The 27,364-nt window shown below is 37.5% G+C and overlaps 1 protein-coding gene across 2 annotated transcripts in view; it reads right to left on the bottom strand.

Moving 5' to 3' along the window:
• Window positions 1–27,364, bottom strand: part of LOC150077091 (uncharacterized) — a 347,053-nt gene that overhangs the window by 133,870 nt on the left and 185,819 nt on the right. For both annotated transcript variants that reach the window (XM_090386103.1, XM_090386104.1), the window contains exon 6: window positions 10,711–10,854. In XM_090386103.1, coding sequence (XP_090242229.1) covers window positions 10,711–10,854 — 144 coding nt within the window. The remainder of the gene's footprint in view (window positions 1–10,710; window positions 10,855–27,364) is intronic.

Raw genomic sequence — 27,364 nt, 5'->3', positions numbered from 1 at the left:
ATAAACATATCTAAATTTTAAAAAATGGATATTGTACATGTTTTTAGAAAAATCTCTCCACAGTGCTATTAACTGTGCACAAGGCAGCATCTCAGTGCTTTAGTGATCACATAATCATCATTCCAGAATACAATAACTTCTAAATGATACTGCTCCAAAATATCATATCCTTTCAGCTTAATGAGAAAGAAATAAATGAGTGGACACAATGTGAAACGCTCCATGGATTTACTTACAGGTGTGTTTGGAGACATTAATTTCAGAATGGATTTGGCCACTACAATCATCTGCCTTGGCACCTATTGATTTTATCTTGTGAAGAGCAGCAAAATCTTATGTTTATAAGAATAGGCCTAAAACAACTGAAGAGGCGAAACCACACTATGAAAATACATTGATTACACTGGAAATGCTATTGACAGTGTTTGACAACAAAACTAAATGTTGTGTTATGCTTACAAAATAATGGATAACATTTTCAGCATCTTCGGTAATGTTTTATGTGAGTGTGCTAATATTTAAATAAAATTAACATGAAATCATGAAGTTCGTTTCATTCTATTTTACTACTACTGTTATTTGTTTGGGCTTAATGGCACAAGAACAACTGGGCCATAATGCACCTAATCTATATTGACAAGTAACATACAGTTTTCAACTAAAATTTAAAGTGCATTTTAGCATCAATATCATTTGAGATAGATAAATATTTTAGTTACATCTGGTGTATCTGCTAACAGTCAGGCCAATATGAGCCAAAGGTCACATATTATACTACTAGTTTTGCAATGCAAAAACTGGTTTCACCATGGACTGACTTTTTTAAAACTTTCTACAGGTAAGCCCCGCTTTACGTTTCATTTTACGCTGTTTTACATTAACGCCCTTTTAAAATAATAATGAAATACATATATATATAAAGAAAAATTTGAAAATGCAAGTGTAAACACAGCACAGGAAGTGGGTACCTAGACAGTGTCAGTTGCTTTCTCATCTTCCACCAGTGTGCATGTGTTGTGAGCTGTGCCTTAAATTTTAATAATTTTCTCTGTTCATTAGTGCCTTATTATTTTAAATAAATTGTGCAACCACATCTTCTAAGCACAGTGGTGAATCTGTGCCTGCACATGTTAAAAAAAGCCACAATCTCCAACGACTGAAGTTAAAATGGACATTATTCATCATTTGGAATCTGGTGAGTGGCATTCGGAGGTATGCAAGACCTTAAACTTAGCACCTTCTACTGTTACGACCATTATGAATAATGCTGAGAAGATCAAGCAGTCACATACAGTAATTGTTAATGTAAGCATTTCTAGAACAAATTATTCAAGGAGTGAGATGATGGAGAAGTTATTAGTGCTGTGAATAGACAATATGAACCAAATTAACAATCCTGTAACACAGGCTGTTGGTTATGAACAAGGCTAGGAGCTTGTTCAGTGAAATTAATGAGGAATTGGGAGGGACTAAATCATTTTTGGTTGGTTTTCCTGGTTCAAAAACCGGACCAGAATTCACAATGTAAAAATTATTGGTGAGGCTTGTTTCTAATTCTTCAGTTTCATTTTCTGCGTACACCAAAGCTAGCAACAATTGTAAATCAGTTATTAATCAGTCCAAACTAGAGTTTAAACAGGCTAAGAGTAGAAAACTTGCTTCTTGCCCTAATGGTAGCCGAGCATTCTGGTCTCTTGCCAAAGCTATTGCCCATCTCTGCTCCCACATCTTATGTCTTATACCTCGCAAAAAGGATTCTTCTGCTCCTATAAGCAGTACTAGATGGTAGATGACTCTCATCAACCGGTGCAATACCACCACTTTGCTTATTGGAGGCTTGAAGTGGAACCCATGTTTAGTCTTCAGAGATAAGTTCCAGTCAGCCCTTCCCTATCTCTTCCATCATGCAGTATGATTGGAGGCAGCTAACGTCGACACTGCAGGTGCTGAGGAATATTCTCCCATATTCCAAAAGTTAATGGATGAAGGCTGCTACACCCCAGACTTGGTCTTTAATGTTGATGAAATAGAGCTGTACTGGAAGAAGATGCCTGGTAGGACGTACGCAGACTGTGAAGAGAGGTTTACCTCTGGTTTTAAGGCTAAAAAAGATTGGCTTACATTATTTCTGGGTGGGAATAAATCATGCACTTTTAAGTAAAAGCTGATGTTGGTGTACCATTCAGAGAATCCACGTGTATTATGAAGGGCATTGTGAAGACTCGATTTCCTGTTTTCTGCCACTCTAATAGGAAGACGTGGGTGACTAAGATCCTTTTTAGTGAATGGTACACTTCAAACTTTGTCCAGAGGTGGCCCAATTTTGTGCAACAAACAACTTGCCCAAAAATGTTGATTTAGTCCTCAAAAATGCTCCAGGATATCCAGCCAACCTTGAAGATATCCCTAACAATGTTCTGAATGTGAAGGTCGTTTATTTGCCACCCAACACCACTTCTCACTGTTGCAGCCAAAGGGGCAGCCCATTATTATTGTGACCTTCAAGGCGTAGTATTTACGCACAACCTTCAAAGGGATTGTCGAGACTGTAGGCATCTAACTCAGTGACTGTGAGGGACTACTGTTTGTTTGTGTGTTATTTGGTTTTTAGGAGCATTAGCAACTAAGGCCATATTGCTCCGGGATATGCGGTGGTCATTCCCTGACCTTTCCGCATCCTCCGTATTTGGTGATGACAGGCTCTAACCCCAGTCTAATCAAGAAGAGTGTGCTACGCACTGCTGCTCCTTCCCACCTGGCTACGGAGGCGCCTGTGAGGGACTACTGGAAGTCTTACAACATCCTTATGGCCATAAATAACATTGCTGCAGCCTGGAAAGAAATGTCACAATCATGCATGAATGGCATTTGGAGGTAATTGTGGCCTGATGCAGTGTCTTACTTTCTTGAGTTTGAGCCAGTTTCAGCAGTGGCTGAAGATTTCACTTGGATGGCTGAGGATGTTGGTCTTGACAAGGTTGACAGTGATGATGTCAGTGGGTTTCTGCAAAGCCATGGTGAGCCTATTTCAAAGGAGGACTTAGAGGAGCTGGCTGTACAAACTGGATAAACAGGATTATGAGGAAGAGGAAGAACAGGAGATTGTGCCAATTAGGACCCTCACCACAAAGACACTTCAATCAGCTTTGGCACAAATACAAACAAGCTGTGAAACTCTATGTGATAATGACCCAGACTGGAAATGCAGCTCTTCCACCCAAAGAGCTGTCGCTAACATACTGAAGCCCTACTACAATACATTAGAAGAGAGAAACAGAAAGACTCACCAGACGCCACTGCTGCAGTTCTTTTCTAAGCTCAAAGAACCTGCAGAACTGGTCAACCCTTCGTCAGGCCCATCCCATTAATGCCGACCCATTATGCCACTATCAAAGAACATCAATAAGGGAGGGTAGACAGTAGCACTACTACATACTTCAAAGACGGCTCTACAGGAACAAAGTACTAAGTTAAATTTTTATTTTATTACTTATATTTTATTTATAAATATTATTTATATCTCATAATTATAAAATAACCACAAATATTTAATATAAAAAAACACTTATATTAACTCTTAATCTTCAGTTTTCATAGTGAAGGAGCCTATCTCATTTAAATACATTATAATTCTTTCGTGATTTATGCCACTTCAGCTAACGACCCTGAGGAGGTGAAATGTAACACCGGCGTAAATCGGGGCCTACCTGTATATACTTGATACTATTAGTTACTTCCATTTTCAAGTTTATTTCAAAATTTCAAATTTGGCATGCTTCGACAGAGTGCAAACTTTAAAACTATGTATCTTGCTTCCCACGGTGTAGTAGCCACTAAAGAGAATATCAGGTTTTGTTTTCACACCTTTACTATATGAAAACAATAAATCTTTCAAAAACAAGAAGGGATAAGAGTGTAGATGTTTAGTAAACCAGTGGGAAAAGAAAATAATGTGCAACTATAAACAAACACAGCATTAGTGCTTGTCCAGTTTCACACTACTCTTCATTTAAAAATTCGAATGGTTGTCAAGACAGAGTGGGTCACCCGACAGGTTCTCACACAATTTCTGTATGAAAATCATTAAAAGAAAAATCACTTCAGAAACCATTGTAGTAAAAGCATGACTATGTTCAGGAAGGTAGAAAAAACTTCAGATTACAGGAACATTATTTTTGAAGGTTATCTGTCAGGTGACCCTCAACTAACACTGGATTAAGAAGCAGTTCAAAATCAATAGCTATTAAAAATTAAGTTGAATAAGCTTCCCACAACTCCACACTACAGTATTTAAACAAAAAGACTGTCATGTACTTCAGTCTGTTGTCACTGTTTAATCCAATGACATTTGTGGGAAAATAAAAATTGTTTGCATCCATTATGCAAGAAAAGGGAAAAAATTTTTACCATAAAAATGAGTAAAAATAAAAAGAATGATATCCTTAATTAATAAAGTGTTAAAGCAGGTCACGGTATTGAGACTAGTAAGAGTATATATACACTTCTCACTTCTATATATATATATATATAAAAACAATAGATAATACCAACAACTATTCCAAGACATTAAACAGGCACTAAGAGTTAATGGGAAGGAAAAAAATTACACTATACTGCTGAGAAAGCAATAATTCATTAGCACTAAGAGTTTCAGAAATTATTGTATATTTCATCCTTAGTGTCCTGGAAGATATTCTGAGTTGTGACCTGAACAGGCTGATATCACAATTCCATCCAAGAAACGTATTACACAGAACACTAAGAAAGCAATTTAACATGTTCACTGCCTTTACACATATAAGCATAAAACTGCACTAGGAGTGTGGTGTGCCAAAAAGCATATCTGCACAGAAAATGCACCCAAGCAATGTGCTGTAATGCACAAGAGCAGTCAACAAACAAGTCAGTATTGACTTTTGTTTACAGATTTGCACACAGTTTTATTTCTTTGCTTGTGTTGATATTAGTTTATGTAGATGAACAAATTTTATAAAATTTTAAGATATTATTACACGGCTCAGCAAAAAAGTAACTGGCAGTTACTAGCAATGAATTTCATACTTTTAATTTCCAACCATTATGTACAAATTTTCAGAATTCTCGACATATATGAATATTGATTTATTTAAAACATTCCGAAAATTATGGCACACGATGAGTTCTCTCACATTTAGGTGGCAGTGAACATGTTAAACTGAGTAAATAAAATGTTTTTAAGAGTTATATGGAAATCATTCTATTAGAAGTAGATGCAAAAAGTGGAAGCTGTGTAACATAAGACACTGAATGTATATACAATGCAAAATTCAAAGTGAAATGCTGCTGGTAATTTATCCTTCCATAACATTCTGTATGGAGGTAATAAATTACTAGCAATTATTACAGAAAACAAACATATGCTGAGGAAATGCAAACATATTACAGAAAATATTACAGAAAATACAAACATATTACAGAAAACAAACATATGCTGAGGAAATGCAAACTATAAATGGTGGGGGGGGAGAGAAAAGAGAGAGAGAGACTCATGAGCCAAAACATCATACTATCCCAGTCTCCAAGATTTGATGCATTCCATGGCACTTAGGAGTGATGTCACTGACTGGCACAGCATGTAGAGCGACATCATGGGTTGCTACAGAAAACAAACCCCACACACACACACTGAGCCAAAATATTATGACCCCTCCTGTTTGCAAGAGTGGATGCATTCCATGGCACTTAGGACCAGCACAGCAGTGCCTTTCAGTTCGTCAGTACAAAGTCTATGCAATGGGGAAAGGAAAGGATCGAGTTTGAACAGTGAATGATTTGCAGCACCAGGAAGGTGGTGGCCACCATCTCAGCAAATGCAAGCAGTCAGCTGTTCAAAGGCCACTGTAGTGAAGATGTGGCAGGAACGGTTCAAAAAGGGACACACACACACACCCAATGTGACAGGACAGAGAGACTATCAATGGTTGACAGTAGAGGTGAACAGCAGTTGGCACATGCTACAATTGAGAAATTAGGGTCATCAATACAATCGAGAAATCAGGGTCATCTTGACAGGTCTGGATGAAACCCTCATAATGATGACACTCTTCATCGTTTCTGCTAATCTGTGAGGGTGGCACAAATGTTCCACAGACCTTTCTCTAAATTTTCATGCAGAATTTGACAAACTGTCTACTTATTCATATCCAACCCATGAGCTATCGTTCAAAGGGACAAACACCAATCTCTTGACAAACCTTTGCAAATCTGTCCTTATTTTGAGAGGTTGATGAATGCCCACTTCTTCAGTCATCACAAACATCCTCAAGTCCATCTTTGAATGCTTATACCAGTCAAACACACTAGATTTAATGTTTCATCACCATAAACAATTTTTACCATTTCATACATTTCTGCAGCAGATCTTCCCAGTTTAATGGCAAATTTAATGCTTTTGTTACAAATCATGAACGTTAATGCTACTCGCAAAACTGGTTGCTACTTGCAATTGGTCATCCTACTGGACAATTCCTATACCAATATACATTGATAGTATAAACAACAACATAACGTTTCTATTTTTTTCAAACTCATCGAACATGACTGATGTTCGATGAGTTTATATAGCATCAGCCAAAAAAAAAAAAAAAACCTGGTTCATCCATCCATACCCTCCAAGAACTTTTTAGTTCTTCCTTGAATTTATTCAACCCATCCACTTCCACAACAACAGAAGGAAACCTGTTCCAACAATCAACCACTCACCTGAAGAAAAACTTCCGCACATCTATCCTCAACTTGAATTTATGGCCCCTCATGTGTGTAGTCTAGGGAAATGGAAGAATGCCATTACATTCGGCTTGCCCATCAACCACCAAATACGGAGGATGCAGAAAGATCGGGGAATGACCACCGCATATCCCGGAGCAATATTGCCTTAGTTGCTATTTGTTATTTGGTTTTTTTTTAGGAGCATTAGCAACTAAGGCCATATTGCTCCGGGATATGCGGTGGTCATTACCTGACCTTTCCGCATCCTCCGTATTTGGTGGTGACGGGCTCGAACCCTGGTCTAATCAAGAAGCGTGTGCTGCCTTAGTTGCTAATGCTCCTAAAAACCAAATAACAAACAAACAACATTCAGCTTACTCAATCCATTCAAGGCTTTAAACATCTCAATCAGATCTCGCTGCAGGTGCCTAGTCTCATGATGCAATTTGCAGAACTCAAGCCTTTCTGGGTAAGAGCACCCTTTTGTTCCCTTCGCCAATCTGGTTGCCCTTCTCTGCACCTGTTCCAGCAAATTTACATCCTAAAGTGGGGCCTCCAGAACTGTATACAGTACTCAAGTGTGCATTAAACTATGGCCTTATACAAAAGGATAATCACCTCCTAATCCCTGTTGAAAAGGTTTCTCTATATCATTGACAAAATCCCATGAGCTGTACTGACAGCATGTCAACACTGTTCAGAGAATTTCATATCCAACTGCACATGTTATTTCATTCTACACTACCTGAGTATAGTACCACACAGTTGATAAGTTACTCTGGAATCACTGCTACCCATATCCAGTACCTAGCATTTGTCAAGGTTGAACTTAAACTGCCACATCTCAGCCCATAGACTCAATTTTCCCAGATCTTGTTGCAGGAGCTCACCCTGATTACTGTTGTTAACCACCCTATCAACCTTTGTATGATTTGCAAACTTAGACATTAAGTCTGATATACCTAGCAGTTACATTCAGCATTAGCAGTGGGCATATGATGCAAGAAAGCAAACTTATACAGCATCAGCCAAAAAAAGAAACACCTTCCCATTTCATTCGCTGAAAAAGTTTCAGTTCTTCTTTGAATTTATTTAAGTTATCAACTTCCTCAACGACAGATGGAAATTTGTTCCAGCAATCAACCACCTATCTGCAACTGTCTTTCCTTAATTTGAATTTATGCTCCCTCAAGTGTGCAATCTAAGCAAGAGGAAGAAACCCATCAGCATTGAGCTTACTCAAACCATCAAAGCCGTAAACACCTCAATCAGATCACCTTGCAAGTGCCTAGTCTCCAGACGCTGCAATTTTCGGAACTTAAGCCTTTCTTGGTAAAAGCAACCCTTTGTTCCCCTCACAAATCTTATTGCCCTTCTCTGTACTCATTCCAGCAGTCCTACATCCTTCCCATAATGAGGCCTCCAGACCTGTAAGCAGTACACAAGGTGTTGCCTGACCATTGCCATATACAAAGGGATAATCAGCTCCTTATCCTGCTAGCAAAGTTCCTGTATATCACTGAAAAGACACCATGAGCTGCTCTGGCAGCCTGTCTGCACTGTTCAGAAAATTTCATATCTGATTGCACATTCACCCCAGGTCTTTTTCATTCTCCACTATCCTGAGTGCAGTTCCGCACAGTTAGTACGTTACTCTGAGGGTACTGCTACTCATATGCAGTACTTTGCATTTGTCAATGTTACACTTCAGTTGCTGCTTCTCAGCCCATACTTTCATCAATATTATTGATAACAACAGTGGACTCAGCACTGATCCCTGGGGAACTCCATAACATTATTCCATGAAGAGCAGTGTCCACTGATAACTACTCTGTCTTCTTCCACTTAACCATCCCTTTATCCATAACAGTAACCTGCCCTTAATGCCACAATGCTCCACTTTTGACAGCAGACTTTTAGGTGCAACAGTATCAAAACCCTTCCTGAAATCCCAGTATGTGATGTCAAAATTATTTTTTTGCATCCAGTTCCTTGGTCACTGCATCATAGTAACCTATCAGATCGGTTAGACAAAACCGGCCATTAACAAATCCATGCTGTGATTGCAGTATAAATTGCATGCCTGTCCAGAAGGTCCTGCATTACTTCTGTAACAAGTGATTCCATTATTTTCCCTGGAACACACATTAAGCTAAGAGGTCTGTCTTACTCATGTCTAATTTTGATCCCTGTTTATGAATTCAGGTTATATTTGCACATATCCAGTCCACAGGGACCTCCCATGATTCCAAGGATGCTCACATAATTATGGTTAAAGGTTTGCTTACCTTTTTCTGCCTCCCTTAATATAACTGGATAGATTCTATCACCCCAGGAGCTTTTTTTTTTTTTATATCCATCTTCAATAATTAGCCTTCCACTTTCCTTTCAGTTATCACAAAGTTATTTAGCTCCTCGTGAGAGTTTAATAAACTTCTGGCACCACCTTTCTTAAAGAATTCCTCCTGTGTGAATGTAGATGTAAAATACCTATTCAATTTGTCCACAATGTGAGCAGGGTCATCAACAGTTAACCCAAAGACATCAAGTGGCCCAATGTGATTCAGTCCTTTCCTTCTACTGTTAATATAAGCACAGAATTATTTTGCTGTTTTTGTTTGCATTCTTTGCCAGAAACTTTTCATAATCTGCATTAGCTTGCCTAACCTTCTCTGTGATTTGATTACAGACTAATTGATATCTATCATAGAATTCTGTATCATCTGATAATTTATATGCATCCCATGCAATTTTCTTCTCTGCCACATCTTAATTCTTTTAATGTGAAAAACCTAGTAGCTTCTTTGATTACTTCCTCAAAAACTTAACATTTAGAACATTTGCTGTTGGTAACACCAGTTGGTTCTACTGCACAGTATTTAAGAACTGTCTGAGACCCCTGGTGTCATCCTTACGAAAGCAAAAGCCTTTCCCTTTACCCTTGACAGTAGTTATGTCTTCAATTATATTCCACATTAGTGCACTGTGATCGCTGCCACCTAGTGGGTCTTTTACCTGCAGATTCTTAATGCATGAAGAATCACTGCTGATAATCATATCAAGAGTATTGCTTTCTCTTGTTGCTTCTCTATCATACTGCTGTAGAAAACAGTCATCCAAGAAATCCACAACAAAAGTCTTGCTAGTGTGTGAGTGACCAGCCCACAAATTCCAGTCAACATGTGAAAAGTTAAAATCACCCATTATGAGACGTTCTAAATGAAAAAAATGTTATTATTACTATTATTCCACACATGGGAATGAAAGTTAATAAGCCTCCATAGCCAGGTGGGCGGGAGCAGCAGTGCGTAGCACATGCTTCTTTATTAGACCGGGGTTTGAGCCCGTGACCACCAAATACGGAGGATGTGAAGAGGTCAGGGAATGACCACTACATATCCCCGGAGCAATATGGCCTTAGTTACTAATGCTCCTAAAAACCAAATAACAAACAACGAAAGTTAATCACTTAAAGAAAGTGCTAAATGCCTTTCATTTTTGTTCCTCAACCCTTTGGTTACAATGTGCCTACTCTCATTATGCAGTGATTTCTTTGAAAGCAGCAAATATTGCCACCAGGAAGCAGTGTCAATATTTTCATTTTGCTTTAAACAACTCTTGACAAATTTTTGCAGTACCGCAACACTGCAAATATGACATATTCCACTGGCATCAAATAGTTATTACAGTTGGTAGTGAACACTAACTGGCAAAACAGTCAATAATCAAATTTAAATAAACTGATTTAGTGCTAATCATCCAAAAACTGGGTTTAATTTTCTGACATTAAAATACAAGTCGCAGCATTAAATTAGAACCCCCCCCCCCTCTCGCTCTCACATGTAAGCATAGTTGGTTTTTAAACACCATACCTATACAGTAATAGTAAAGTTGTAAATTAACCAATTTATAAATATTACAACCATTACAATAAAAGAATTCTTAGTTATAACAAAATATTACCTTGTGCTCTACAGAATTAATTGTTGGTGTCATTTTACTTCCTGATGCGTGTGCTTCATTTGAATTATAAACAGATATATCATTTTTATCTCCTTTTCCATGATAGTAATATTCTATAATACTCTTCACAGGTTTCCAAGGCAACTAAAAAATAAAAAAAGAAACATTAAGTTAATCTGAACTGCCTTCAAATAAAAGCATTGCATTTCATGATAAATGGTTAAGACACACACACACACACACACACACAGCTGCCAACATGCCAACATTCGACTTTCAAAAAGCTGAAGATCAGGCATTTGTAAGAAGGAAAAGAGGTTTTGAAGCTGAAAGAGGAGGGAGAGAAAAAGATGTTTTGCAAAAATACATGTTCCCCCCTCCACACATCAGATTTCTAGTTCACACTGCATTATAAATTAAATTTCATGGAAAAATATATTTTTCCATGAAACATTTTATATTAAAATACAGCTGCAAGATAGTTTACCAGCATAGTATGCTTTTAAACACTAGCTTACCTAACATTATTCTGCCAGTGAATTTCAGTTTAACACTGTATTAGAAACAACTAATTTTGACTGCTTCAAGAAATACTAATGCAGACCTTACCTTCTTCAGAAATGTTAAATAAGTTTTGTTCATAACAATGGCCCTGCATGTCTAAAATTGGTTATCAAGGGCAATTCCAAAAAGAGATGATCGAAATGCAGTTTTTGTTTTTCTAACCTGGCTGAATATGCTCTCTCAATTATCACTGCTATGAGGAATTGCTAAAATGCCAAGCATCCCTTGTGATAATTTGCTATATTTCAAGCTTCTTTGGGCCCTTGTCAAGTCCCAAACAAGGACCACTGTCTGTTAATCTTTTCTTCTTTTGTAATAGCATCTGGTAGATTCTCACACTGAAACAGAACTGATTCTTTAAAACATCTATTTCTTTATCTTTAACAACAAGAAGTACTGGAAACATGTCCATAAAAATCAAAACTGAAAATGATGCACTGCCAATAGATGAAACTTATGCTCTCTCAGAAATATAAGAACATCTGTTTTTAATGGGAACTTGTGCAACATATGATCACAGGCAGTAATAAAGTACTTTCTCAGTGAGTCAAAAGAAAGAATCTTCTCTTGTTTTAGACTCCATGAACTTGTCAGTAGAAATGCCTAAGTCAAAATCATTCTTTTTCTTAGTCTGCTATGGTAAGCAATTTCCAAAATGAAAGATTGGAAAAATGTTGGTAAAATAAATTTGCACATAACATTCTTAAACAGATCTAGGAATAATAACCTCAGTACATGGATGTGAGGTGTGTTGGATTTAAGAGATATGTATAGATTTTAAAAAGCTTATATAACACTTAAACGCAAGTGAATTGTTTTTTTAAGCCAGAGGAGAGAAACGTGAAGACATTCTGCATGAGTGAGAATAACATGCTTAGAATCATCAGTTTGCAATTTAGAAGTTTTTTCTTGAGTTCATCAATTTTTCTTTAAAATTTTTTGGATCATGAACTGAATTTGACCATGAATCAGTGCCACTCAGTAGTGATGGCTTGCACTTTTCAATTTGGTGACTCTGAAAAGAGTTCATATGGCTTTTCTGAGCACTTGTCAGTTGCCAAATTTCTACAAGTCTAGTTATACATTTAATCAAAAACAGCCAACATGTACACATGATTCAAATCTTTCTTTTTTTCTTTTTTTTTTACTTCGGTTGCTCGCACCAGTTAAAACTGTTTAAATCTATCTACCCTTTGAGTAATTCTGTTTAGATATCAGTAAATCTGGTTTCTCTATAATCGGTGAATCTATTGTCAAGGAAACAGAAAATATATTGTGTAAAAGGGATATGTGGAATACCACCAAGGTATGTCTTCCAGGGAAAAAAATAGATGACATTGTAGAGCAGGTATCTTTTAAGGGTGCAAAGGTGATACTGCTGTACATATTGGCACCAATGACATTAAGAGTAGGAGATCGGTAGACTTACTTAACAAGTACAGAGCAACAATGAAAAAGTTCTGAGTTAGCATTAAATTTTAAAGTGTCTGCAATTCTGCCAGGCACTATAAATGGGAGTATATGATGAGAACCTTGTCAATCAATTCAGTCCTGGAGATATACTGCAAGGCTCATGGTATAGAATTCTCAGCTTGGTCTGTGTTTGTTAAGAGGAAAGACTGATTCTAGAGGGATGGGATAAACTTCAATCGAAAGGGTGTAAGAATATTTGCTGATGCTATCGAGGCAGTGTTAGGTGGATTGGAAAACTGGTGTATTGGGTGGATAAACAGAGTAATAGATTAACAGTAGCACAGGTAGAAGTGATTCTTGCACTGCTTTTACTGGAATGTGCAACAGCCTGTAAAATATGGTGTCAGGAATTTCAAGGCCTGCTGTGAATCATCATGGAAAAAGGAAATACATGGGCTGTGTTAGGGTAACTAGAGTAAGAACAGATGAATATATATACTTGCATGTAAACCAATGCTATGAGCATAGTAAATAAATTTGATGAATTTGAAGTGTGGTCAAATCATTAAATGCAGACATGGTAGGGATATCAAAGATGTGGTGTCACTCAAATATAAGGGAGGCAGGATTTGAATATGGGGAATACAATGTGAACAGAAAGGACACAGGATAGGAGGGGAGGTTATACTCTTAGTTAAGAAGCACATCAAATCTAAGGCACTGCATCCAGTTGATATGGGTGACCAGTACAATGTTGAGAGCAAAATGAAAGGATATTCGAGTGGCTACAGCTTCTAGATTTGCTTGTAGCATTAGTGGTCAGGAAGGAATATTGGAGCTGACAACTGCAACTCCTCCACGAGCTGAACTGGTTACATGGCAAACTTGACCTTTTCGGTAGATAACACAATGTTTAAGTGAGGTAGTAACAGAAGCAGTTAAATTAGTTTCTTGAAGATAAAAGGCAAATGGGTTTTACTAGAGAAGGAGAGCTTGAATGGCATCAAGGTTCTGAGATATCCTATACAATTCCATTAAGGGAACTGGACATTATTTGAGTGTAGTGTGGTCCCCAGTTTCTGTCCAAGGTGGTTGGTTATGATGAACAGATTTTCTTTTCGAGAAATACAGTCTTCCCGAAGCCATCTCTTCCTCTGGGAAGAGGCCAAGTACTAGTTCTTCGTGGTCAGTGTTTCCTTCCATTTCCATGCCTATTAGGTCAGTTTTAGTAGTATCCTCACTTTTTGAGTACTTTGGTTAATTATTAGTACACAGAACAGTGATTGGTGTGTTGACAGCCTTGTTTGAACTAGATGTTTTACTAGGTATGAGCACACTTTCCAAAATTGACCAAGCCCAGTCTGACATTGATCTGTTTAGGGGAAATGTTACTTCTATTTGAGTACCAGTCATTGTTCTTTGCACAGCAGTGGTTACTGGAGCAGGCTTTTGTATTACTTGAGTAAAAGCAGGTCAGGTGTTAAATTGAGCCTGTACTGATTTTTTAGTGCATGATGTTTTGTTTGGCTTTGACCCATTAAATGTTCCTCCCCCCCCCCCTTTTTTTTTCCAGAGGGGACAATCTCTTTAGTAGGCAGTATGTGGGCCACTGCAATTTGACCATTTGTGCCACTCTGCTTTACAGTCCAGGTGAATGTGCTAGTGTCAACTGCAATCAGCAGAAGTGGCAAAATCTCTGCAGAAATTTTGGGAATGGCCAAATTTTTGGTATTTGAAACAGTATGTTGAGTTAGGAGGGCTTGTTATTTTTTTTTTGTTATTTTGATTTTTAAGAGCATTAGCAACTAAGGCCATATTGCTCGGGGAATATGCGGTGGTCATTCCCTGACTTTTTCCGCATCTTCCGTATTTGGTGGTTACTGGCTCTAACTCCGGTCTAATCAAGAAGCATGTGCTATGCACTGCTGCTCCTTCCCACCTGGCTATGGAGGTGCCATGAGTTAGGAGGGCACGGTTTTATTTGACAGTTGAGATGCCATGCTGATGGATGTTGGAGATTTGTGCTAACAAATGTCAGTTCCAAGGATTACGTTCCAAGTTGGAACTAGAGCATTGTCTCGTTCAGTATACATGCACAATTCCCTAGTCATGGAATTCATTTTTCAACTATGCTCAGAGAACGTCATGTCTGACTGCACAATTACCAGTGGGTCTTTTTCATTTTCCACTACCCTGAGTGCAGTACCAAACAGATGGTACAATAATCTGGGATTACTGCTGACTACGTGCAGTACTTTGCATTTGTCAATGTTAAAACTCAGTTGCCATTTCTCAGCCCAACTGCCTAATTTTTCTAGCTGTTGTTGCAGTAGAATGCAGTCATAGTCATTAACCACCTTGCCATCCTTTGTATCATCTGCAAGCTTAGACATTAAGCCTGACATATCTTCATCAGCATCATTAATAAATACAGAAAACAACAGTGGGCCCAGCACTGAACCCTAGGGAATACCACTGATAACATTAATCCACAAAGAGTAGTGTTTATTGATAACAACTGTATTCTCTCACTCAACCATTCCTTTATCCATAGCACTAATGTTCCCTAAATGCCACACTGCTCCAATTTGTACAGCCATCTATTATGTGCAACAGTATCAAAAGCTTTACTGAAATCCTAGTGTATGATATCAAAATTATTTTTTGTATCCAGTTCTTTTGTGAATGCATCATAGTATCCAATCAGATTGGTCAGATAAGATTTCCCCTTAACAAACCCATGCTGTGACCGAAGTATAACTGCCTTTCTGTCTAGATGGCCCTGCATTTCTTCTTAGCCAGTGACTCCATTACTATTCCTGGAATAGAAGTGATGCTAACATGTCTGTAATTGCTTGTCACCTTTTATGAAATTGGGTATACATTTGCACAGCTTTAGTCCGCAGGGAAATCCCCTGAATCCAAGATTGTTCTTATAATTATGGTTAAGGGTTTGCTTACCTCCTTTTCTGCCTTCCTTAATATAATTAGATAGATCTCATCTCAGCCACCCCCAGTTTAACTTCAACAATTTCTCTTCCACTTCCTCTCAGGTATTGTAAAAGCATTTAGCTCTGCGGTAGAGTTTGATAATTTAGTGGCATCGGCATCCATCTCCCTAAAAGAATTCCTCACGCGTGAATGTAAATGCAAAATACTTATTCAATTTGTCAGCAACCTGAACAGGGTCATGAATAGTTAAACTATTGATAACAAGTGGACCAATGTGATTCATCCCTTTTCTTCTAGTGTTTACATAAGTAACAAAGTCTTTACTATTTTTCTTTGAATCCTTTGCCAAAGATTTCTCACAATTTGCATTAGCTTACCTTAACCTCCTTTGGGACTTGATTGCAGACTAGTTTATATTTACCATAGGCTTCTGTATTACTGATAATTTATATGCATCCTATGCATTTTTCTTCTCTGCAACAAGTCTCCTTAGTTCATCTGACATCGTGGGAAGGAGCAGCAGTGCGTAGCACATGCTTCTTGATTAGACCGGGGTTCGAGCCCGTCACCACCAAATATGGAGGGTGCGGAAAAGGTCAGGGAATGACCACCGCATATTCCCAGAGCAATATGGCCTTAGTTGCCAATGCTCCTAAAAATCAAAAATAATCATCCCACATTTATTTAGGTCTAAGCCTTGAATGGTATTTTTTAGTTGGTATGAAAAGCATAGTAGCTTCTATGATTATTTCCGCGAATGCCTTCCATTTAGAATTTGCTGTCGGTAACATTGGGCTCCAGATGCCAAGCGATTTCAAGCAATCTCTGTGCTGTGTGTGTGTGTGTGTGTGTGCAAAGCAAATAGTTTTCTTTATTTAGTTGTGCTGCATCACTTTTTACACTACAAGAAGTAGGCAGACTTCCAGAAGGAAAATTCACCTATCTCTTTCTTGTTAATAGTACTAACCAAACTAACTCAGCTACTTGGTTACCCTAATGGCACTGCTCCTGTCTCCCCCATGGTAGGGCCAGAAACATGGAAAGAAAAGTTATCTTTCCAGGGCTAAAAGGAGCAAAATGATCTCCCCTACAGGATCTAGGGATCCTAACATGGGTGCTCATCAGACAGAAGACTAACTCATGCAGTGCTAAATGCCAAGAAATTTTCACTTGTTAAAAGAAGGGCTCCAACGCATCTTGTATTGCACTCTACTTGAAAACAGTTTCTAGGTAGTAGTTTCCCACTTTTTAAAATTCATAAATATCTAGAAAATCTAATAGGATCACTAAAATCAACCAAGCAGCTTAGATCTGGTAACTTTCTTGTTGAGGTTTCAGACAAATGCAAGCATAGCAGCTCCAAAAAAAGTCACATCCAGTGATTATCCCTCACTGTTTCCTCTCTTGCTTCTCTAAATATTTCTAGGGGTGTGATAGCTGAGTGGGATGGTCAGGCCACACCATGAGTACTGCATACAGGTCTGGAGGCCTCATTTTAGGAAAGATGTAGAGTTGCTGGAATGAGTACAGAGAAGGACAACAAGAAAACAGGTCAGGAGGTATCATTTTAGGAAGGATGTGGAGCTGTTGGAATAAAATATAGAAAGGGGCAACAAGATTGATCAGGGGAACAAAGGGGGGCTCTTATCAAGAAAGGCTTCAGTTCTGCAAATTTCAGCATCTAGAGACTAGGCACCAGTAAGGTGATCTTATTCAGGTGTTTAAGGCTTTAAATAGATTGAACAAGCTCAATGCTGATGAGCTTCTAGCTCATGCTGAGAGGGCAGAATTTAAATTGAGGTAGGATGGTTGCAGAATATATATACAGAAGTTTGCCTTTATTCAGTGGGTGGCTGATTGCCGGAACAAAGTTCCATCTGTTGTGGTGGAAGCGGACAGTTTAAATAAATTCAAGGAAGGACTATGCAAACTATTGCACGAGACAGATATATGAAATGGAAAGGTATTTCCCCTCCCTCTTTTTTGCTGATGAAATAAGCTTGCTCTCTTGCATCATTTACCACTACTAATACTGATTTCCACCAAGTATTCATCCACTTTCACAGAAAGGCATGCAGATCCTTTTTTTTTTTTTTTTCTTCTCTCTACACAAAAATTAATAAGATGACAAGGGCAGCCTATTACCAATTTCCTCCTTAATACCCTTGCTACTTCAATTTTTAAGCCTACCATAAAGGCCCATTACTGTTCTAAGTACCAGATGGTTTTTTGAAGGAATCCCAATCCTATAAAGCAAGTTGGGATTCCATCAAAATTGTCAAGTTATACCCTATAGAATTTCCTTCCAATTCCAGCACTGATTTAAAATTTCTAAATCCTCCCCCCACAAAGCATCATCTAAATGAGATATGTGGGATCACTTTGAATATTGCCATTTGTGGCAAGTGATAGTGCCACAACTGCCATTTGTGGCACTATCACTTTCACTATCATGAGGGGAGAGACCTATTTCTGAACAATGCACCTGCATGATCGGTATACCGCACCGAAAGATTATGCTGTATGACAAAATTTGAAAATAAATATTCACCACATGTGAGATCATCTTCACTATAAAATGCTACATGTTTCTGCATTTCTTCATAAGCACTATACACTATCCTTATGCTTATTTGTTTGAAAATGTCCAATTACATTAAGTTTCCCACTGCTTTTTTTTTTTTTTTTTTTATGAAAACCCCAAACATGAGAAGTATTAGAACCTATAGTACTTAGTACCGTGCTTAGGTTGGAGGTTGAGAAGACGAAAGAAGATATTTGTTGACATTGGACTTGAACTTCTGTAGACTGTAATTTTCAGGAAAGACATACGAAGGAAGGTTGTTCCAGAAAATGGCAGTTGAATAAATAAACAAGGAAGGGGAAAAGTTGGTTCTACGAGTTTCAAGTTGGACAGTAAATGGATGTTAGCTGGTGGCGGCACGTGTTTGGACTGTTTTGAAAGACAGAGTGGGAATATTGAAGCCAATTCAGAAGAACAGTGCCCATGGAAGTATCTGTAGTAAAGGCATGCAGCAGAAACAGTAAGTCTATGAGACAGTGAGTGGAGAGACTCTGTTAGAGAGCTGTTATTAATTAATCTAACTGCCCTCTTCTGAATGAAATCTAGAAGTCTGAGAGAGGTTTTGGGGGCACTGCCCCAGATGTGGGAACAATATTCCATGGTAGAGCAGATTTGCGATTCGTACAGAGTGAACAACTGTTTGGAAGAAAAGCAACACTGAGAGCGAAAGAGAAAACCAAGTTTTTTAGATGCAGAGGAAGCAATATTTGTAATGTGCTTGTGCCAAGAGATATTAGAAGTCAGGGTAACCCCCAAAAGAGATATATCAACTTGCCTAGAAAACGGAGTGTCACCAAAGATAAGCATAGGAGCAGAAGGATTCTTTTTGCGAGATATAAGACAGGACTGAGTTTTAAAAGGATTGAAATTAACTAAGTTGTCTTTGCCCCACTGGAGAATTACCTGGAGATCAGCATTTAAGGTAATTGGTAGTGGATATTTGAGAAGTTGAAGCTGATTAAGCAGGGCAAGGTTTCTCAAAATGGAAAGTGGAATGTGCTATCATCGGCAAAACTATGGATAGGATTTCCAGCCAATGGAAGATCGTCAATAATATACAAGAGGAAAAGAGTGGGGGAAAGAACTGAACCTTGGGGGACACCGGCATTAGTGGAGAAGTTAGAAGACAGAGAGCCATCTACCATCACCCTGAGTGAGCAATCAGAGAGAAAACTGGATAACCAATTACTAAAAACCGTTGGCAAACCATAATATGGAAGCTTGTTTAGAAGACCTTTATGTGCCAAACACGTTTGAAAGCCTTTGAGATGTCAAGAGCAACTACTTGTGTTTCACCAGTAGTTGTGTTTCAGACAGATGTAGAATAGATGTGCAGAAATTTGCCTTTAGCCAGCGGGTGGTTAATTGCTGGAACAAGCTTCCATCTGTCGTTGTGGAAGTTGATAGGTTGAATAAATTTAAGGAGGAACTGGACAGGCATTTGGAGGGAATGGTGTGATTTTTTTTTTTTTTTTTTTGGCTGATGCTGCATAAGCTCATACACTTGTTTTCTTGCATCACATGCCACTACTACTACTACTACCAAACCTTTCCATTGAATTAGTCCATAAATGAGTAACATAAGCCAGAATATCACCAATGGATCGACACTGATGGAATCCATACTGGCGATCGTTGATCAGACGGAAGGTTTCTAGGTAGTTTAAGAGTTGGTGGTTAATTGATTTCTCCATTACTTTAGGAAGAGTAGAAGTAATTGCAATGGGACGATAACTGGATGGGAAGGATTTGTTACCCTTTTTAGGAACTGACTGGATATGACCAAATTTCCAAGAAGAAGGAAAAACACCTTTGGAATAAGAAAGTGAAAAAAGGCGGCAAAGAATAGGAGTAAGTTCAGGAGCACAACTGCTTTACAATTGTGGTGAGCTTCGGTGTAGGCAGAAAATGAAACTGAAGAATTAGAAACAAGCCAATTATGATATGCAACATTCTTCTCTTGAACAGCCTTAGCACATTTATTGGAAAACCAAGGTCTTTAAGGTTGTCACAGACATTCTCTCAGATATGCCAGATAAGCTGTACTTGCTACTTGGGAGTCTAAAACGCTGATGGAACTGATATTCTGGTGACACTCAAGTCAAGTGGACTCAATTTCGGCAAAGTCTAGACGATTCGTGACAGCCTAATTCTCTGCTTGCACCTTCAAGATGGTAGGACTGTTAGTAATCCTGGGTATAACCTCCATGCACAAGTACAGTGGGGTTACGTTCCTGAGAAATGCCGCGAATACCGAAAACGCGAATACTGAGTTATGGCTCCCATAGTAATAAAGGGGTTCCGTTCCAGAGTATGAAATATATAAGAAAAACTAGTCTAAAATTTTGTCTATGTATGTATTATATGTACCTTCATAATATGACTATGTAAATAGACAGTACATAGTGAAATGCAAGGATATGGCATCGAAATGAAAATAAGAAACAATTTAATATTAAATGTAATATTTATTAGAAATTTCAAACAAATCTTTCAAACCAGCACTTTTGATAGCTAAAAAACGTATCCTGCCAGTGCTATCACCAGTTTCGCTAAAGTGTTGATAAAGGAGTTTTGCCTTTTCACGAATGATGAGTGAACTTAACGGAATTTTATTTTGAGTTCGGTCTTCTATCCACAGATTTAAAGCCTTTTCCATTTTTTCTAATTTAACATCACGAGTTACAGAGCAAATTTTTGAAGCAATTAGCGCGTTTTCACGAACACTACGGCAGATTTTTTCTTCCGATTTTTTGATTGATCGTACCGTTGACTCATTGATTTTATAATGTTTTGCCACTGAGGACACACTTTCATCATTAGAAATTTGGTCTAATAACTCAATTTTATTCGCTAATGTCATCACCTTCTTTGATATTATCACATTTCCCTTGTTATTCGTAGCCATATTTTTTGTACGGGTTAGAAAGAACTTGTCCACAATAAAGTCACTTTCTTCCGTTAACACGCTCGAAAAAGTCTGTTTTACACTGCAAAACGGTAGATTTATCACTTTTGTAAGCATATCAATTTATAAATTGATATGCTTTATCAATTTATAAATTGATAAATTTATTCAATTTATAAGCATATAAATTAAAAGCAAACGAGGAAACCTTCCATGACAAGTGCATAACACATACTGAACAAGGATTAGCAAGAAACATCCACACTCGCGATTTTGTCACCCCTCTCTCCCACCCACTGAGCGCTGTTTTGACCGGGAAAGATAATTTTAGTCACGCCCATGTTTTTTTATGGCTGAAAATGTTCACGGCACTTTGAAATTCACATTTTTTTTAGATTTCATTTTATATTAAATCAGCGACCATGAATACGCAAAACCGCGAATACAGATACCGCAAATAACGGGGGTTTACTGTATATGGTGGGTGACCACCCAGGTTTGAACCAACATAAGCAGGGGTCGAGGTGTTGCACTCACACAACATGGAGGAATGCCGCCCCTCAATGTTCCCAGGCTTGAAAATGCAAAATCATATATACATATACACAATGAGTGAATACAAAGTAATAAGCAAATTCAAACTCCTGGCTTGGAGAACTAACACTGGCATGAGGGCTAAAGGCAACATGGTGCTACCCAGAAATTAGAGATTATGAGTTTCACAATGGTACATACAGTGCATTTAGCAAGATTACAAGTTTATTGTTTATTACCTGACTCTTTAGAATGCCACCTAAAGGAAGGAAGACCAGGGAATAAAGAAGGCATGGTTGGGGGGGGGGGTACTTCTTGTCAAAAGCAGGAACACTAAAATAGCTTTTGCAATCAGAAGTTGGACACAAAGATACAATAACAGCAAGAATAATATACAGAACACAAGATTGTGAAGATCACAACAGGATCTACATGCAGATGGAATAAACAAGCAAGCGTGAGTGCTCATTATAGGTTATTTCAATTTGCCCCTAACTGATTGAATTAAATGGAAGGAACACTGATCATAAGGAATGAAATTTTTAAATAAACTAGTGCAGTGTTTCTCAACCCATGCACCATGCAACATTAGTGTGCTGCAAGTATGCTTCAAGTATGCCATGGAAAATGCAAATTAAAAAAAAAAAAAAAATCCAAGTTTCATAATAATTCAAACGAAACATTCTTTTATTTACGCTGCACCGATCTGAGTGCCTTCTGGCAGTCAATGTAGTAGTAGTAGTAGTGACACGTGATGCAAGAAAGCAAATGTATGAGCTTATGCAGCATCAGCCACAAAAAAAAAAAAAAAAAAAAATCACCATTCCCTCCAAATGCCTGTCCAGTTCCTCCTTAAATTTATTCAACCTATCAACTTCCACAACGACAGATGGCAGTTTGTTCCAGCAATTAACCACCCGCTGGCTAAAGGCAAATTTCCACACATCTATTCTACATCTGTCCTTCCTCAATATCAGTTTATGTCCCCTTAGGTTTGTAATCTGAACAAGTGGAAGGATCCCATCAGAATTCAGCATGTTGAACCCATTCAAGGCCTTATATACCTCAATCAGATCACCGCACAGGTGCCTAGTCTCCAGCCACTGCAATTTGCAGAACTTAAGCCTCTCTTGATAAGAGGATCCCTTCATTTCCCTCACCAATCTTGTTGCCCTTCTCTGTACATGCTCAAGTAAATCTACATCCTTCCTAAAATGAGGCCTCCAGACCTGTATGCAGTACTCAAGGCATGGCCTGACCATTGCCTTATACAGAGGGATAATCACCTCCTTTTCCCTGCTAGCAAAATTCCTATACAGGTGACCCCCGCTTAACGCTGATAGTTCGTTCCTGGAAAACAGAGTGCTAAGTGAATCCGCGCTAAGCGAGCGCCATATTCCCATAAGGTAACATATGTATTTGTGAGTTGCGGTCTATTCCATAGGATATTTTCTAATCAATAATAAATGGTAGTGAAAATATGCACCAATGTCGATTAAAAATATTTAATATTCAAAATTTTGTACATATAAAATATTCTACATTATATACACATATAATTATGAGGTAATTAACTAACGAAAATCATGAATTTATTAATTCGATGGCCCTGTGCTCTCGAGTTTTCGTATCTTTGGACTGAAAAATGTGTCAATTTTGGGTTGTGCTTTGGCCCTCTTCCTCTCATTGTACAACATCATGTAGGGATTCATTTCTTTTTTTCAAATTTCTTATTACCTTGGCACTTCGTTCCATGTCAGGGTCGTTCTCCCGGAAATAATCACACATTTTTTCAAAGTGTTCAAAAGCTTCACTAAGTCCTTTTGCAGTCAGCGACTTCATCGGTTCTTCATCTATAGTATCTTGATCATCATCTCCCTCAATAGCAAGCTCTTGTTCTTTTATAATTTCCATTAGTTCTTCATTAGAGAGGCCATCCCTGTCGTTGTCGATCATCTCTTGTACGATGTCTTCGTTAATTTCGTGTAATCCTGCTTCTTTTCCGAGCTCAACAATTTGTGTTTTAACATTTTCAACGGAATCATCAGGTTCCTGGGAATGCTTTATGCAATTTTTCCAAACTTTCCTCCACACTCCATTCATGGTTTTCTGAGTCACTTCATCCCAGGCACTTGAAATGTTGTAGATGGCGGTTTTAATGTTATAGGATTTCCAAAACTCCTTTAAGCTCGGTACATTTTCAGTGTTGATGGCTTTAATAGCTTGGGAAAAGGTGTTCCTTATGTAGTACGCTTTAAATGTTGCAATTACTCCTTGGTCCATTGGTTGGATCAGAGACGTAGTGTTTGGAGGCATGTAAAAAACTTTTATGTGATCGTTCAAGTCTTCTAAGCTCTCTTTGCTTGGGTGTCCTGGCGCATTGTCCATGATTAGAATAGCTTTATAACCAATGTTATTTTTTGCACAATATTTTTCCACTGCAGGACAGAAGAACTCAGCATACCAATCAATGAAAAGCAGCCGGTTACCTAAGCTTTTTTATTAGCCTTCCAGATTACAGGTAGGTTTGATTTAGCTAAACCTTTAAGAGCCCTTGGATTTTCGGAATGGTAAACTAAAAGGGGTTTTAATTTAAAATCCCCCACAGCATTACCACCCAACAACAAAGTTAACCGATCCTTCGCCGCTTTGAAGCCTGGCATGTTTTTTTCTTCTTTTGATATGAAACTTCTTTTAGGCATTCTTTTCCAAAAAAGACCTGTTTCATCTATGTTAAAAACTTGTTGAGCAGTATAACATCCCTCTTCAATAATTTTAACAAATTCTTTTTTGAAAGTTTCGGCTCCTTGTTGATCTGCACTTGCAGCTTCTCCCTGTATTGCTACGTTGTGCAGGTTATAGCGCTTTCTAAATCTATCAAACCAGCCCTTACTAGCGTTAAATGGTTCCACATTTTTTTCGGGGCGAGCTTCCTTTAAATCTTCATATAGGCTCTTCGCTTTTTCTTTAATAATAATTGAACTTAACGGAATTCTACATTGAATGTTGTCTTCAATAAAATTATGTAAAAGTTTCTCCATTTCAATCATAATAGCCGGCCTAGCCCTGGTCAATTTAGTTGCCTGCAGGGGAACAGCTGTTTTTCCAGCTGCTAAAATTGATTCTTTATTTTTTATGATTGTTCTTACAGTTGAACCTGCCAGTCCTAAATTATTGCACACATCCACTTGTCTCTGACCGGAATCAATTCTCTTCAAAACCTCTAATTTAATTTTCAAACTCAATGTTTTTCTTACTTTTCCAATCTTTGCACCGTGTCCAGACATTGTTGCTTTTTCATTCTTATCCGCCATAACTCTCTGCAAATGTAACTGCGTTGCACTGATTGTGATACGATGTTCGAGTACAGTAAACTGTCTGTATGTCTAACACTGTATGCACTGAATGATATCTAGAATTCCTCTGGCAAGTGAGCTGAAGACGGTGACAAATGTTTTATTTATCTGAAAAGTCCGATTTTACCGTGCAGTAAAATCAAATGGTTGTTTATTGCAGGAAAAGTACTGTAAATCAATTATGGTTGACTCATGGAGAATGTTTATGGAATTTTCAAAACAGTAAAACAAACAAATTTTATGTACTTCGGGTAACCACAAGGTCAGCGGAGTTCAGAAGACAAGAGAATACTGTACAAGAAACAGCACCGCATTTAGCACTGATGGGACTGATTGTGTGAAAAACATTTCGCAAGTTATAGTTCCCACAGTAAAACAAAAGAAGAGATAGGGAGTAAATCTATTTTTAGTATCTTTCTATTACAGGTCAGAACAGAAAATGCAGACTTCGTAACAACATATGACACTGGATGGTAAATTTTTTCAACTTGAGTACAGTACTAAAAAAGAATTTCTCCCTTGAAACTATCCACACCAAGAAAATAAGAGCATATTGAAAGTTTCAATTTTGTACATAGAGTAGAAATTATAAAAAATAATTACTGTAGTTAATTTCATGGTGACTATTTTCTCCTTTTGCCAAAAAAAAAAAAAAAAAAAAAGCTCAAAACAGACTGGACTGAAGATGGATTTGCCAAAAATTCAATCTGTATGCTAGTAAAATAGCGTTACAGTGAGTTTTGACAGCGTTATAATCGGATACGGGTTATAATGTAAGAACAGCGTTATAGCGAATCAGCGTAAAGCGAACCGCGTTATAACGGGGGCCTGCTGTATATCATTGACAAAACCCCATGACCTGCCCTGGCAGCCTGTCTGCATTGCTCAGAAAACTTCATATCTGCCTGCGCAATTACTCCCAGGTCTTTTTCATTTTCTACCACCTTAAATGTAGTACCACACAGTTGGTACTAGGAATCAAAATGTGAAGTCACATTTTGATTCCTAGTACTAGATCCATTCATCTTTATTCGGCATTCTTATCACTTGAGCGTCTCTCCCAGGCACCCTGCAGTGCATTTTCCAGTTGTATAAGTGCAACTTGTAAGCAGTATATTAAGAAATTTTCATTGCGTTTTAAACATACTTTTTGCGCTTTTATATCTCTAAGATGTCATATTCCGTTACTTCATGTAAAACAAGTCTTTTCAATGAACTATATTAGTACATTCTAGAAGTAACTTTAATTATTTTAGAAATTATTAGGATACATTTTTTGCGAAAGGAAATCAGAAGAGGCAACTTGACAACAATGAGCTTGGAGAAAACGGCGAAAACAAAAAATGAGCAACCATCATCATCAAAAAAGCAGAAAATATGTTGTCATAAATATGATAATTATTTGGCAATGGGATTTTCATATACTGGTACCCAAGATATTCCTCTACCTTTATGTGTGGTATGCAGTTTAAATTAAAACTACTGAATGAATCAATGGAGTAATTTTTATACAAAACAAGAATTTATCATCCAAACTATGGAGTATTTTAAGACTGCAGGCCTCTACTAGAAAACAAGGTAAAGAATTTTACATTGTGACTAAAATATCTGATAAAGCACAAGAAGCCAGCTATTTAGTAGCCAAACTGGTGGCAAAAAAAAAAAAAAAAAAAAAAAAATTACCTGTTTGTAGAGAGTCTGATTTTACCAGTATGTCAGGTTATTGTGAAAGGAAGCTGAAAAAAACAATAATAACAGCAACACTTTCGAACAGCACGATTAGCAGGCATATAAAAGAAATGTCCGATGATATCAAAGAACAAATTGTTGAACATAATTTTGAGTGACTGTTTGCATTGCAAGTAGATGAATCTACAGATATTAGGGGGAAAAGCCAAATTAATAACATTTGTCAGGTTTCTTGAAAAAGACAATTATTAATCTTTTTTTTGGTTGCTGTTGAACTCACTGAAAGAACAACCAGCCAAGTTATTTTTGACGTAATAATGAATAATTATTTACAAAAGTGTGGTATATTGTGTAAGTCTTGTGTCAGCATTTGTACAGACAGTGCTCCAGCAATGACAGGAGCACTAAAACAATTTGTAAACTTAATAAAACAACACAATTCAAATAGTATTACTATTTGTTGTAATACCATTTAATTACAACAACATTATTATAAATATTATAATATATATTATATATATTATAATATTATATTATATATATTATAATAAATATTATATTATATATATTATAATAACTTTAATATAACAATAATTATAATATTTGTTGTTGTCATAGAGAAGTTCTAGTAGTGAGACGGTTGTACCCGGATTT

This window comes from Mastigoproctus giganteus, chromosome 12 (genome assembly GCF_048544385.1).
Source record: "Mastigoproctus giganteus isolate SK-2022 chromosome 12, ASM4854438v1, whole genome shotgun sequence".
Taxonomy (NCBI): Eukaryota; Metazoa; Arthropoda; class Arachnida; order Uropygi; family Thelyphonidae; genus Mastigoproctus; species Mastigoproctus giganteus.
Note: the sequence above shows the minus strand (reverse complement) of the source record. Positions and strands in the feature narration are given on the sequence as shown.